The sequence below is a fragment of the Triticum urartu genome, chromosome 5A (genome assembly GCF_056163025.1).
Source record: "Triticum urartu cultivar PI428250 chromosome 5A, HENAU_Tu73, whole genome shotgun sequence".
Lineage (NCBI taxonomy): Eukaryota > Viridiplantae > Streptophyta > Magnoliopsida > Poales > Poaceae > Triticum > Triticum urartu.
The window spans coordinates 259,912,095-259,927,128 of record NC_141877.1 but is presented as its reverse complement, the minus strand read 5'-3'; the positions used below and the strand labels follow the sequence as shown (position 1 = coordinate 259,927,128).

The 15,034-nt window shown below is 41.5% G+C and overlaps 1 protein-coding gene across 1 annotated transcript; it reads left to right on the top strand.

Annotated features, from left to right (window-relative positions):
- The first annotated feature begins 8,314 nt into the window (after positions 1–8,314).
- LOC125528745 (long chain acyl-CoA synthetase 9, chloroplastic) lies at positions 8,315–14,814 on the top strand. Its single transcript, XM_048693184.2, has 12 exons — positions 8,315–8,467; positions 9,233–9,764; positions 10,695–10,775; positions 11,018–11,290; positions 11,649–11,780; positions 11,862–12,035; positions 12,116–12,345; positions 12,479–12,596; positions 13,173–13,304; positions 13,423–13,557; positions 13,628–13,834; positions 14,337–14,814. The coding sequence occupies exons 2-12, from the start codon at positions 9,315–9,317 to the stop codon at positions 14,499–14,501; spliced, it is 2,097 nt and encodes a 698-aa protein (XP_048549141.1). The 5' UTR covers positions 8,315–8,467; positions 9,233–9,314; the 3' UTR covers positions 14,502–14,814.
- The last annotated feature ends 220 nt before the right edge of the window (positions 14,815–15,034 follow it).

Below are 15,034 nucleotides of genomic sequence, written 5' to 3'. Positions count from 1 at the left end.
GCATAAAAAGGAAAATAAACTAGCATGGATGATACAATGAAAAAGTATGAGCACCGACATCTAGCAATGAGTGTGTGGGCATAAATGTAATGTCGGTGGGAAATACGTACTCCCCCAAGCTTAGGATTTTGGCCTAAGTTGGTCTATGGCCACGGCTGGCCTGGCGGATATCCATAATAATAGTTGGGGTCGTACTGAGAGAAAGAAGAGGAAGACTCCACTTGCCACTGGCTAACAATCATCTCCGGATCCCACTGGTAATTAGACTGTCGTGAAGGATCAATTTGTGGTTCCGGCTCTGGCTCCTCAGCTGGTGCAGGGTTCCGGTAGGCGTGAATAGCCTTCAACGGAACAAGGTACGTGCCTACAGACAAATCAAACAAGGAAGGAGCAGGCAGGGTAATAGTCTCAGGATGAAGTTTGTTAAAGAACAATTGATATTTAAGCTCTCCTTCCCTATTCTTAACAATAAAATCATGTGCCACCATACTTTTATAATCTAGATAAACACGAGGCAGCACTTTTTCTTCCTTCTCAGAATGCCTAATAGGTATGTTAAAATGTGCAGCTAGGAGTGAAGCATAGATGCCTCCAAAGATGGGGCCCTTTGTACGGTTCAGACTTAACCATTTAGCAATAATGCCGCCCATACTAAAAGTGTCATCACCATATAAACCTTGGAGCAAAATAATAATATCAGGGATACTAAGGTTTCCACAGTTTCCGCGACCAATTAAGCAACGACTAGCAAGTAATGCAAAGTAGCGTAAAACAGGGAAATGTATGCTAGTGATTCGTGCATCGGAAACCTTCCTTGTTTCCCCTATAGTGATAGTATCAATAAACCCCTCCACATCATCACGATGTGGTTCTTCTGTCTTGCCCTCAAAAGGGACTAAACAAATCCGACAAAAATCATAAAGTGACATCTCCTTATGCTCATCATATAAATGAAACTCCACCGTAGGTGGTGAGTTCCTAGAATGAAAATGAAAGCTTTGCACGAAGGTATTTGTGAGTAAGAGATACTGATCGCATTGGTCGTGGAAGAAAGCGGTGAGGCCTGCATTATGAGCCAATTCATGAAAATCTTCATAAATCCCGGCTGCTCTCAAGAAATCCTCGGAAGGCCATTCACACGCCCGAACCTCCGCGGTGTGAGGCAGATTATACTTAGGCTTCGGTGCCTTTTCCTTCGAGCTTTGGCTCGATGAGCCCCTCAAAAGTCTCCTCATCATTTTGTGAAAAATTCTGAAATTTTTATTAACTTCAAAATAAAAGTAAACCAAACTCAATAATATTGGTAGCAACTACTCCTACAAGTGCCTAGGGCCTATATCATGCATCAAAACTACTTGGAACCATATAAATTTGGCATGCAAGCTCAAGAACAGGGTCACCTAAGTAGCAAAAATTTGCAATGAATAAAGCACTAGAACAAAAACTAATTGGACCAATGGAGGAGTCACATACCAAGGAATAATCTCCCCAAGCAGTTTTGTGAGAGGTGCTTTGAGCAAGGAGATCGAAAATGGCATCAAGATGAGCTAGAACTCGTGCTTGAGCTGGATATTCGTGTTTGTGGGAGGAAGATGAAGTGTGTGGGTGCAGGAATAAGTGGAGGAGGGCCACCATGGGCCCATGAGGCAGGGGGCGCACCCAGGGGGTAGGGAGCGCCCTCCACCCTCGTGGGCAGGTGGTTGACCCCCCTGCTGTGTTCTCAGTGCCAAATATTCTCAAATATTCTAGAAAAAATCATATTTAAATTTCAGGGCATTTGGAGAACTTTTATTTTTGAGGTATTTTTATATTGCATGGATAATCAGATAACAGACAGAAAAATATTTATTTTTATTTTATTTAATATAAATAACTGAAAGTAAAGGTTGGGTACAGAAGGTTGTGCCTTCTAGTTTCATCCACCTCATGATCATCAAAAGGAATCCACTAACAAGGTTGATCAAGTCTTGTTAACGAACTCATTCTGAATAACATGGAACCGGAGAAATTTCGAATAACACTATGTTACCTCAACGGGGATATGCACATCCCCAATAATAAGAATATCATATTTCTTCTTGACAGTAGGAAGAGGAAATTCAAAACCTCCAAATATAATCGATGAAATTTTTCCAATAGAGTTCATACTATGAACTTGAGGTTGTTTCCTCGGAAAGTGTACCGTATGCTCATTACCATTAACATGAAAAGTGACATTGCCTTTAGTGCAATCAATAACAGCCCCTGCATTATTCAAAAAGGGTCTTCCAAGAATAATAGACATACTATCGTCCTCGGGAATATCAAGAATAACAAAGTCCGTTAAAATAGTAAAGTTTGCAACTACAACAGGCACATCCTCACAAATACCGACAGGTATAGCAGTTGATTTATCAGCCATTTGCAAAGATATTTCAGTATGTGTTAACTTATTCAAATCAAGTCTACGATATAAAGAGAGAGGCATAACACTGACACCGGCTCCAAGATCACATAAAGCAGTTTTAATATAGTTTCTTTTAATGGAGCATGGTATAGTTGGTACACCGGGATCTCCAAGTTTCTTTGGTATTCCACCCTTAAAAGTGTAATTAGCAAGCATGGTGGAAATCTCAGCTTTTGGTATCTTTCTTTTATTTGTAATTATATCTTTCATGTACTTAGCATAAGGATTGGTTTTGAGCATATTAGTTAATCGCATGCGCAAAAAGATAGGTCTAATCATTTCAGCAAAGCGCTCAAAATCCTCATCATCCTTTTTCTTGGATGGTTTGGGAGGAAAAGGCATGGGTTTCTGAACCCAAGGCTCTCTTTCTTTACCATGTTTCCTAGCAACAAAGTCTTTCTTATCATAACGTTAATTCTTTGATTGTGGGTTATCAAGATCAACATCAGGTTCAATTTCTACGTCATTATCATTACTAGGTTGAGCATCATCACGAATATTATTATTAGCATTATCACTAGTTTCAGGTTCCTAGAGGCAATAATAAAGTTGTTATTTATATTTCCTTATATCATGATAAATGTTTATTATTCATGCTAGAATTGTATTACCGGAAACTTGATACATGTGTGGATACATAGACAAAACACAGTGTCCCTAGTAAGCCTCTACTAGACTAGCTCGTTAATCAAAGATGGTTAAGTTTCCTAACCATAGACGTGTGTTGTCATTTGATGAATGGGATCACATCATTAGGAGAATTATGTGATGGACAAGACCCACACTTAGCTTAGCATAATGATCGTTAAGTTTTATTGCTATCGCTTTCTTCATGACTTATACATATTCCTTTAACTATGAGATTATGCAACTCCCGAATACCGGAGGAACACCTTGTGTGCTATCAAACGTCACAACGTAACTGGGTGATTATAAAGATGCTCTACAGGTGTCTTCGAAGGTGTTTGTTGGGTTGGCATAGATCGAGATTAGGATTTGTCACTCCGAGTATCGGTGAGGTATCTCTGGGCCCTCTCGGTAATGCACATCATGATAAGCCTTGCAAGAAATGTGACTAATGAGTTAGTTGCGGGATGATGCATTACGGAACGAGTAAAGAGACTTGCCGGTAACAAGATTTAACTAGGTATGAAGATACTGACGATCGAACCTCGGGCAAGTAACATACCGATGACAAAGTGAATAACGTTTGTTGTCATTACGGTTTGACCGATAAAGATCTTCAGAATATGTAGGAACCAATATGAGCATCCAGGTTCCGCTATTGGTTATTGATCGGAGAGGTGTCTCGATCATGTCTACATAGTTCTTGAACCCATAGGGCCCGCACGCTTAACGTTCGATGATGCTTTTGTATCAATGAGTTATGTGATTTGGTGACTGAATGTTGTTCGAAGTCCCGGATGAGATCACGGACATGACGAGGAATCTTGAAATAATCAAGAGGTAAAAATTCATATATAGGATAATAGTATTCGGACACCGGAAGTGTTCTGGGGGTACCAGGTATGTATCGGGTCACCGAAAGGGGTTCCGGGCAACCCCCGGCAAGCTATATGGGCCTAATTGGCCAAGAGGGGAAACACACCAGCCACTAAGGGGCCGGTGCACCCCCCCATATGGGATAGCCAAATTGGAGTAGAAAAGGGGAAGGAGGAAAGGAAAAAGGGAATAGGATTCCCCCTTCCCCCTCTTCCCTTCCTACTCCGAATAGGAATAGGAAAGGGCTTGGGAGTAGGAAGGGAAGAGGGGGAAGGGGGAATCCTATTCCCTTTTTCCTTTTCTCCTTCCCCTTTTCTACTCTAATTTGGCTAGCCCATATGGGGGGGGGGCATACCAGCGCTTTAGTGGCTGGTGTGTTTTCCCTCTTGGCCCATTAGGCCCATATAGCTTTGCCGGGGGTTGCCCGGAACCCCTTCCGGTGACCCGATACGTACTCAGTACCATCAAAACACTTCTGATGTCTGAATACTATTGTCCTATATATGAATCTTTACCTCTCAACCATTTCAAGACTCCTCGTCATGTCCGTGAAATCATCCGGGACTCCGAACAACATCCGGTCACCAAATCACATAACTCATATAATACAAAATTGTCATCGAATGTTAAGCGTGCGGACTCTACGGGTTCGAGAACTATGTAGACATGACCGAGACACCTCTCCGGTCAATAACCAATAGAGAAACCTGGATGCTCATATTGGTTCCTACATATTCTATGAAGATCTTTATCGGTCAAACCGTAATGACAACATACGTTATTCCCTTTGTCATCGGTATGTTACTTGCTCGAGATTCGATCGTCGGTATCTGCATACCTAGTTCAATCTTGTTACCGGCAAGTCTCTTTACGCGTTCCGTAATGCATCATCCCGCAATTAACTCATTAGTCACATTGCTTGCAAAGCTTATCATGATGTGCATTACCAAGATGGCCCAAAGATACCTCATTGATATTCGGAGTGACAAACCCTAATCTCGATCTATGTCAACCCAATAAACACCTTCGGAGACACCTATAGAGCATCTTTATAATCACCAAGTTATGTTGTGACGTTTGATAACACACAAGGTGTTCCTACGGTATTCGGGAGTTGCATAATCTCACAGTCAAAGGAATATGTATAAGTCATGAAGAGAGCAATAACAATAAAACTTAATGATCATTATGCTAAGCTAATGGATGGGTCTTGTCCATCAAATCATTCTTCTAATGATGTGACCCTATTCATCAAATCACAAACACATGTCTATGGTTAGGAAACTTAACCATCTTTGATTAACGAGCTAGTCTAGTAGAGCCAGGCTTACTAGGGATACTGTGTTTTGTCTATGTATCCACACATGTATCAATTTTCCGGTTAATACAATTATAGCATGAATAATAAACATTTATCATGATATAAGGAAATATAAATAACAATTTTATTATTGGCTCTAGAGCATATTTCCTTCACACCTCAACATGATCATGGGAATGATGTTTCAATGCCAACATTCGGTGTCACTTTGTTAGCCTCATCTTAAATATTCATGTTACTGAGCCACAAGTTAATCTGATCTCTAATGCTCTTTCCCCGTCATGTGACCTGATTGCCGATTGTTGACATTAGCTTGTTCAACTAATTTATGTTCTGCTACCTTCTTTTCCATCGCCCGTCGGCCACTAGCTTGCACGTTAACTAATGAGCATGTGTTGCTGATTGTACCCTAGCGCCTCCTTTATCTTACCAGGTTGTTTAAGAAAGAAAAAAAATAGGTTATTTGTCGTAGCTACCATCTGTGAGATTTTTTTGATATAGCTATCATGTTTTAGAAAATGTAATTATCATGCTCTTCGATGTAGTCCCTTGCATATTCCTTTTGATACACTTATCAAAATTTATGATAGCAACTAACTGTTGAGTAAATAGGTATTTTTTCGACTAATTTAATCCATAGATAAATCACTAGCATGGCATTGACTGAATTTATGACACATTGATACTGATCTAAACAAGCACGTACTATGCAAACAGTAGACACATCTACACATACTGGTAGTACTGCTAATACAAAAATAAATAGGAGCAGGATAAACGTGTTATACCACAGAAGTCACGGCGGCGGTGGCGGCAGCAGCATCCTCGGCGGCCTTCTTGTCGGCCTCGAGCTTCTCGGTGGCGAGACGGTTGGCGTCGGACTACGACATGGTGATGATGAAGACGACGCGGAAGTAGCGGATCGGAGGCGAGTAGTCGCGTAGTCGTTGCCCAAAAACCTATTCGCCCCTCTCCCGTACAAGATCCGGAGAGGCGGGGTTTTGGAGACCTGTTCCCCTGTCGACCGTGTATGCGGCAGACGTGATGGAGTCACCGGCGGCAGCAACAAAGGAACGACGGTGGGCGTGCGCGTGTAGCAGATGTGATCTGTTCGTGGCGACTAGGGTTAGAAGACACTTCACACTTATATTATAGACGCAGCCGCGTGGAGAGACGTGGGCTCGACCCACGTCCGAGTCCGTGACAGCCTACGATCCGACGTCTCAGGTCGTGGCCCAGTTGTCAGAAAAACTCTTCGTTACTGACTGACAAAAATAAATGCGTAGGTGTGAGCTCGGCTCGGCTCATTCCCGCGTGCCGCACCGCGCTGTTGCGAGGCGGCGGCAACGGAGGAGGAGTGCGCGGGGGCCTCTTCTCTTTTCAAGCTCCAATAGCATGTAGAAGAGAAACTCTTATAAAGAGGTCCAACTCTTTCTCCACTAGCGGGATGGGACTAAACTTCCCACTCTAGTGCAATATAATCCACATGGATCCTTAGAGATTTTTAAAAATTGCTAGATGGGCCTAAAGCCCATCCTATATTTCAGCACTAACATGTACGAATGCATGCTCAACATATAAACAAATAATATAAATAATGGGGTTGTCAATTGATTCATCATTTATTCATCATCAAACTTATCTTCAATTTGATAAACTTGTTTAATGACAATTGTTTTTTACATCGCAGCGTGTAACACACGTCATATGTGCTAGTTTCTTTTTGAGAATCGACATATGTGCGAAATCACTAGTTGAGAAGTACTCGTTGCAAAGATCACTCCAACTCTCCAGGTTGCGACAAGTGGTGCACATGCAGCACGCCATTTGTCGCAATCTGGGGGTTTTCCTTTTTTTCGTAAATCCGTTTATTCAAAACTTTTTATCTCTCAAACCGTACGTCCAAATCTCAAACCGTTTTCATCATTGGATTCCTTGCGTCGAGATCTTCAAAACTAGATCCAATGTTAATAGATTTTGACGATTTTTTTCAAGAAAAAACGGCCGAAAAAACTGTACCGAGAGCACGGGTTTTTTCCCTTTCCAAAAAAGGCACGCCCGTGCCTCTCACGAAATCACAATCGTGCCTCTCACGGAAGCAAAATCGTGACTCTCGTGGAAAAAAAGAAGAGAAAACGCGTTTTTTTCGTTTCCGAGGAGGCACGGCCGTGACTTTCGCGAAAGCACACCCGTGCCTCTCGCGGAAGCAAAACCGTGACTCTCCCGAAAGAAAAAAAAAACAAAAAATACGTTTTTTCCGTTTTCGAGAGGCATGACCGTGACTCTCGCGAAAGCACAACCATACTTCTTACGGAAGCAAAATCGTGACTCTCGCGAAAGAAAAAAAAACCAGAAAACACATTATTTTTCCGTTTCCGAGAGGCACGGCCGTGACTCTCGCGAAAGCACACCCGTGCCTCTCGCGGAAGCAAAATCGTGACTCTCGCGAAAGAAAAAAAACAGAAAACACGCCTTTTTTCGTTTCCCGAAAGGCACGGCCGTGACTCTTGCGAAAGCAAAACCGTGCCTCTAGTGTAAGGAAAACCGTGACTCTCGCGAAAGGGAAAAAAAGAAAATGCGTTTTTTCGCGCAAAAAATATTTTTTTGAATTTTTTTGTCGAAAAGATAAGAAAGACCGGTGGAAAACCAAAGCGTCGAAAAAGCCCGGAAAAAACCGTTTAAATAGCCGAAAACGCGTGCGGAAAAATAAAAAAACAAAATCCGGAAGGAACACCCAGAGCGTGACACGTGGCGAATGGCTAAGAGCGCGCCAAGTGACGCTGATCGTTGCAAGGGTTTTGAAGGAGTGCTCGTTAATTAGTGGCTCCCACATATGTGCTAGTATTTCAAAGAAAATATATATTTGGGAACAAACGGAGTAGACGGCAAGGTCCAATGTTGGGCATTTTTGTTTTTTGAGAAGACAATGTTGGGCCATTCCAGCATCCGATAGACCGATGGGGCCTTGGGCCTCGTTGGATAGCGGAGAAGTGAGGAGATTGGTGGGGCCAGAGCACACACCGGCCTCAAGCGAATTTAGCGGCTGAAGACTTGGAGAAGAGGCAGAGCAGCTCCACCCCCTCCCTCCTCTCCCCGCCGCGCCGATCGATCCTCCTCCGCCTGACGTCACGCCTTCGCCCCCTCCCTTCCAGAAGCTTCCACGCGCCATTGCGCCCCACCCCCCACCCCTCCAGAAGGTACGCACCCTCCGTTCCGCACATCGCAACGAACGCTCGTGGTCGTGGAATCTAGAGAATCCGAGCACACTTTTGTTAGATTTCGTAGGTTTCAGCGCCTCATGGGAATGGGTTCCTTGTGCATCGCATCGCATCGCATTGCATCGCATTGTTACGCCGTATACAGCATTATTATCACCTCGCGTTGAAGACATACAATACTACAAATATTAGTGTATCCCTTTTCAGTTCTGCCCCAAACTAGCGGAGTACATCCGTGCAGTTGCGCGGCCAGATTCTACTAGGTTTTAATTTCTTACTCTATCAGATGGTACTTTTGATGACTGCAGAATTAGTTGTATTTCTTGCTCTACGTCACAGCTCTCATATATATGTTGTTTGGAAACCAATCAGGAGATTTGATTGCTTACTGATTAGCAGAAGGAAAAAGGAGCATACACAATTTTTTACACCTAATTTTGATGCATGCTTTGTATGCTACTATGCAAGTGCGCATACCAGCGCTTTTAGAGAACATGCAAAAGCTTTGCATTTCAGGTGGCCATCTTTATGAATGATCTTACTTTACCAGACTGCTTAAATGCTTCATACTTTGCCAGTTGATATTCCATTTGTTATTGGATTGGTTATACAATGGACCTGAACAGATAAATAAGGCTAACAATCTAACATGCAATTAGCTCCTTGTATGCAAAGAATCTGCATTATATACAATCCGTACTGGATTTTCAGTTTTTGTTTACAGCCTGAAATTATATTTTTCAGGGTTCTCTCTTCAAGGCATCTTTAATCTGTAGCCTTCCTCCCATAAGCTAGTATATAGCTGTCAGGTCGCCCTTGAACAAGTATGAATCCTTATTTTGTTGGCCTTCTTGTGCCCATTGCGGTCTCTCTTCTGCTCCAGAAAAGGAGAAAGGTTGAAAATAAGAGGGGTGTGCCAGTTGATGTTGGTGGAGAGCCTGGCTATGCGATCCGCAACCATCGGTTTGAACGCCCTGTTGAAACACACTGGGAAGGGGTCAACACACTTGCTGAGCTGTTTGAGCATGCTTGCAAAGAGTATCTCTACATGCCCCTCCTTGGCACAAGGAAGCTCATTTCAAGGGAAATAGAATCATCACCTGATGGGAGGTCCTTTGAGAAGCTTCATCTGGGGGAGTACGAGTGGAAATGTTACGCTGAGGCCTTCAAGAGTGTTTGCAACTTTTCTTCAGGATTGGTCAATTTAGGTCGCCAGGACAATGAGCGTGTTGCTATTTTTGCCGAGACACAGGCTGAGTGGCAGATTGCACTGCAGGTAATCCCTTTTCTTTTTCCTTCAAGCAATAGATAGATCAATCCATGCATTTTGGTTTCTTCATGCGGTACTACATGAGGTTCTTACTTTTGGTTACGTAAATTGTGGTCACTGGTCCACTTTATATCGTGAACACATCTGTGTGCAAAAAAATCATAAATTAGTCAGGGTTCCTGCATAGCAAAGTGAATTATACACGGACTGCGAATCCAAAATGAATTCTCGAGGCATCTTTTCCTCTCTAGCTACGCAGTGAGTCCAAGTGCTGCTCACTGCCAAAATTTCTCTATAAGCAGTATCAACTACAAAAAGGATATCCTGTCACCATATGTTCTTTGCTTTTGCATTCTCATGTAAAGTGAGGACCGAAATTTCATAGATATCAATGGCTGGCCCAATGTTTCATTATTATTATGCATGGATAGAAATTTCATATTTATCAATGGCTAGCCCAATGTTTCATTATTATGATGCATGACCGGATGATAATGGTAGTTGTGGTGGCAGATTTCATGTGATGCATGAGACTTGGGATACAGGTCGTACCTCTTTTATTTAAAAGAGAGAGTATATACACCAAATGATAATAAATATATTCATAGTACTATCTCTGTTTCACTATAACTGTTCCCAAGCCAGCATGTGCACAGACCAACGAAATTTTAATTTTGAGAAAATAATAATGAGAAATGTCCATGCTCAACCCTTTTAAATGAGATTCTAGGACATTAACCTCTCCAGTAATACAAGTAGGCATAGAGAGTTTTTTTATATGTGCTTTTAAGTTATTGGTTGGATTGTGTTACTTAACTTCTATACCAATTCGAAGTTGGTTCGTCTGCACAAACATTCATTCTGGTAGCTATTCATTGTATGTTGAACTCTGGTCATTGTACTCAATTTCGAAGTTACTATTTTTGTATTTGCAAGGCATGCTTCAGACAAAACATAACAGTTGTCACCATCTATTCCTCATTGGGGGAGGAAGCACTATGCCACTCACTAAATGAGGTTAGTACTGTCACTTTGTGTTCAGTATGTTGTACAATTACTCCTAGTTAAGTTTTTCTTCATTCATGTTGTCTGCTTATATAGACAGCAATTATAGAGTATAGACCTCTTGTAGCATTTTCGTTGTAGATATGCAACAAATACTTTTCAGCAATTGCTAGCACACTCCCAAGATTATTGCTGCATGTAATTAACTCTTTGTTTGATTTACATTTATTTATTTCCCCTCTTTTGCTCTACAGACTGAGGTCACTACTGTAATATGTGGCCGGAAGGAATTAAAGAAGTTGATTGATATAGGTTGGCAACTTGACACTGTCAAGCGTGTGATCTACATCAATGAGGAAGGCATCTCGGCTGAAGTTTCTATAGCTCAAAACAGCACTAGCTGGTCAGTTAAGTCATTTGAGGAAGTAGGTAAATTGGGAGCTGAAGCACCTGTTGATGCAAACATGCCTCTCCCATCTGATGTTGCGGTGATAATGTACACAAGTGGTAGCACTGGATTGCCCAAGGTTCGACATTATTCTGCAAATATGTTTTTCTCTGCATGACTCAAAAGGCCCTTTCTATTCTTGTTTAACCATATCTTCAGCTATGAACTACTCCCTTCGTTCACAAATACTCCCTCTGTCCCAAAATAAGTGTCTCAACTTTGTACTAACTTAGTACAAAGTTGTACTAAGCTTGAGACACTTATTTTGGGACGGAGGGAGTATAAGATATTCACTTATTTCTGATTCGGATGTATATAGCCGCATCTTAGTGTGTTTGTTTACTCATTTCAGTCCATATGTAGTCCATATTGAAATATCTAGAACATCTTATATTTGTGAACGGAGGGAGTAATATATACCTCATATGGTGTTGCAGGGAGTTATGATGACCCACCGCAATGTCCTGGCTACACTTTCAGCAGTTATGACCATTGTGCCTGAACTTGGCAAAAAGGATATATACATGGCCTACCTCCCACTGGCGCACATTCTTGAGTTGGCAGCTGAGGTAACTGTTGGATATCATTTCAATATATTAATATTTTTGTTCATTATTTAATTCTCTGTCTGCAAATATTATGATTTATAGACACTTATGGCTGCTGTTGGGGCCTCCATTGGATATGGATCAGCTTTGACCCTGACTGATACATCAAGCAAAATAAAGAAGGGGACCCTAGGCGATGCTTCTGCACTGAGGCCGACACTGATGACTGCTGTACCTGCTATACTTGATCGTGTCCGTGATGGTGTGAGAAAAAAGGTATTTCCCACTACGCTATCTGGATCTTGTACTCTCATTTGTTTTACTGACTACTAGCCTTTACACCGAGATGGTTTTAGGTGGATGCAAAGGGTGGTGTAGCGAAGAAATTATTTGACATTGGATATAGCCGCCGACTTGCTGCTATCAATGGAAGTTGGCTTGGTGCATGGGGAGTAGAGAAACTGTTGTGGGACAGGCTTGTCTTCACGAAGGTGCGTGCAATATTGGGAGGAAATATTCGCTTTGTACTCTCAGGTGGAGCACCTCTGTCCGGAGACACTCAGAGATTTATCAATATATGCCTTGGGTAAGATTATGTAACCATCATTCATGCTGTTACTGGAAACTTTCCAACTACCCTAGTTACAATGACAATACTGTATGTTTGTTTGTTTCAGCATGTTTAAGTCCCGTATTTTGATAGGCTTATTCAATTTCAGGGCTCCAATAGGCCAAGGGTATGGTCTGACTGAAACTTGTGCTGGAGGAACGTTTTCTGAGTATGATGATACATCTGTTGGCCGTGTTGGTGCTCCACTACCTTGTTCATATATTAAGGTTAGATAACAATTTTGCTCATTTTTTCAGCATTTGAGGTGGACCCATTTTTGACATCAAAGCTGTTCTTCCCACTCCTACAACTTACTCCCTCTGCTCCTAAATATAAGTCTTTTTAGAGATTCCAACATGGACTACATACGGAGCAAAATTAGTGAATCAACACTCTAAAGTATGTCTATATACATCTGTATGTAGTTTGTATTTAAATCTCTAAAAAGACTTATATTTAGGAACGGAGGAAGTATATGGTTACTATTTCCAAATTTTGACATCTGACAAGGCCAGTGTATCCAAATTTTGATATCTGACAAGGCCAATGTATCCAAATTTTGATATCTGGCAAGGCCAATGTATCCAAATTTTGATATCTGACAAGGCCAATGTATCCAAATTTTGATACTGACAAGTCCAATATATTGAAGATATTTCTTAACGAGAGGAATTAAGTTGTTAATTTTCTTCTTTGTGATACAATAGTTTATGCTTTGGCATTTCTTCCTTGACCTGTTACTTAATGGGATATCTGACCTATTACCTCACAATTCTTGACACAATGTCAACTGTACCTTCCAGTTGATTGACTGGGCTGAAGGGGGATACTTAACAACGGATTCACCAATGCCTCGGGGGGAGATAGTCATCGGAGGTCCCAATGTAACTAAAGGCTATTTCAAGAATGAAGCTAAAACAAGTGAAGTCTATAAGGTATGTTGTCAACTTGTTACTGATCTCACACACCAAATCATACATCATCACTAATGAGTAACGACTTCTCTTTCACAATAATAATTGATCTAACACACGCCTCATATATCTTGTGTAGGATGATGAAAGAGGTCTACGATGGTTCTATTCTGGAGACATAGGGCGTTTCCATCCAGATGGCTGCCTTGAAATCATTGACCGCAAGAAAGATATCGTGAAGCTTCAACATGGTGAATACGTATCTCTTGGGAAGGTAAGAAATATTCTTGCTCTGGTGAGATAAGTTTCTGGTAGCACTTATATTAACTGATTGGATGACACAGGTGGAAGCTGCGTTGGCTATGAGCCCATATGTTGAGAACATCATGATCCATGCCGATCCTTTTCACAGTTACTGTGTTGCACTTGTGGTAGCAGCACAGAATGAGCTTGAAAGATGGGCATTGCAGCAAGGACTTGCATACACCGATTTTGCTGATTTGTGCCAGAAGCAAGAGGCTGTTGTAGAAGTGCTTGAATCTTTAACAAAGGTTTGTTTCTGTGTTGACCTTAGTTAGCTTTTGGGTTTCCATTACACATAGATCATACTTGACTCAGTACTTCTCCCAGTGTATTTAAATGCAAACTAGCAAACATACATATTTACCATCCATGACATACCTTAGCATTGTTTCTAAGTTCATCTTATTAGTCTTTGAAAGAAAAGAAGAGAAACAAGAGTATATATATTTTGAGGATATAGTACATGACTTTATATGTAATTTGCTTTGTTACAGTTTCTTCCCAATAAAGCCATCATACATCATCGAGCATGTCTTTCAGAAGCACTTAGATCTTTACTATTGTAAAGAGTAGTGAAGGCATTTGTGGTTGCAACTTCCCTATAAACATTGACCATACATGCACACACCCTTCCATCAAAGATAATTGCATCCTCTAGTCCAAGAGCAAGTTGAGAGTTGCAGTCAGGCAAATCCTGCATCCTGTTGGGACAACACTTTCCAGTACTGACATCCATTTTCTGTACTCCAGGCTGCGAAGCAAGCACGACTGGAGAAGTTCGAGACACCAGCCAAAGTCAAGCTGATACCAGATCCATGGACCCCTGAGTCGGGCCTCGTCACGGCTGCGCTCAAACTCAAGAGGGAGGTGATCAGGAAGACATATGAAGACGATCTGGCGCAGTTGTACGCCTGATGGTTCTCTTCTGACTGATACCCTGAGATGACATAGGACAAGGCTCTTATGTCAAAACATACTACATTGATATATTTTGATGTCGGGGTAGATTGGATCATTGAGGGAGTCCTGGAATTTTGGAGTGTCTTGTCTTACTCTTAGAAGCAATTTTGTGTTTGCGGAGTTGTACACTTACTACCAATGAATCTATCATAATTGCACCGAATTTTGATGGCATTGTAATCTCTGATCGAAAGATAGATGTTATCATCTTCTAGATCCGGAATCTTTTCTATCTCTTCTACTTATAAAGATTCGAGTTGGCAGTTCACTCTGTTCTTCCTGTCTGTCTATTCTTGAAGTACCTTGTTCTTTTTGTCTTAGAACTCTTGTATTTTAGGAGTAGTGATGCCGAGGAAAAAGAACTGAAGTTATTATGTTTGCAGCGACTAGGCGTTAACTACACATTACAAACCCAAGGTGAGATATTATACCCCTGTGATCAACTCTTTGATCACTATTGATTGTCCTTGTTACTGGTTTTGTCCTCT

Bases quoted from the DNA above. Each gene is read 5' to 3' on its own strand.
- LOC125528745 (XM_048693184.2), top strand. From the start codon at position 9,315: ATGAATCCTTATTTTGTTGGCCTTCTTGTGCCCATTGCGGTCTCTCTT. The intron at 9,765-10,694 runs GTAATCCCTTTT...TGTATTTGCAAG, and splicing joins AGTGGCAGATTGCACTGCAG to GCATGCTTCAGACAAAACAT. The intron at 13,835-14,336 runs GTTTGTTTCTGT...TCTGTACTCCAG, and splicing joins TGCTTGAATCTTTAACAAAG to GCTGCGAAGCAAGCACGACT.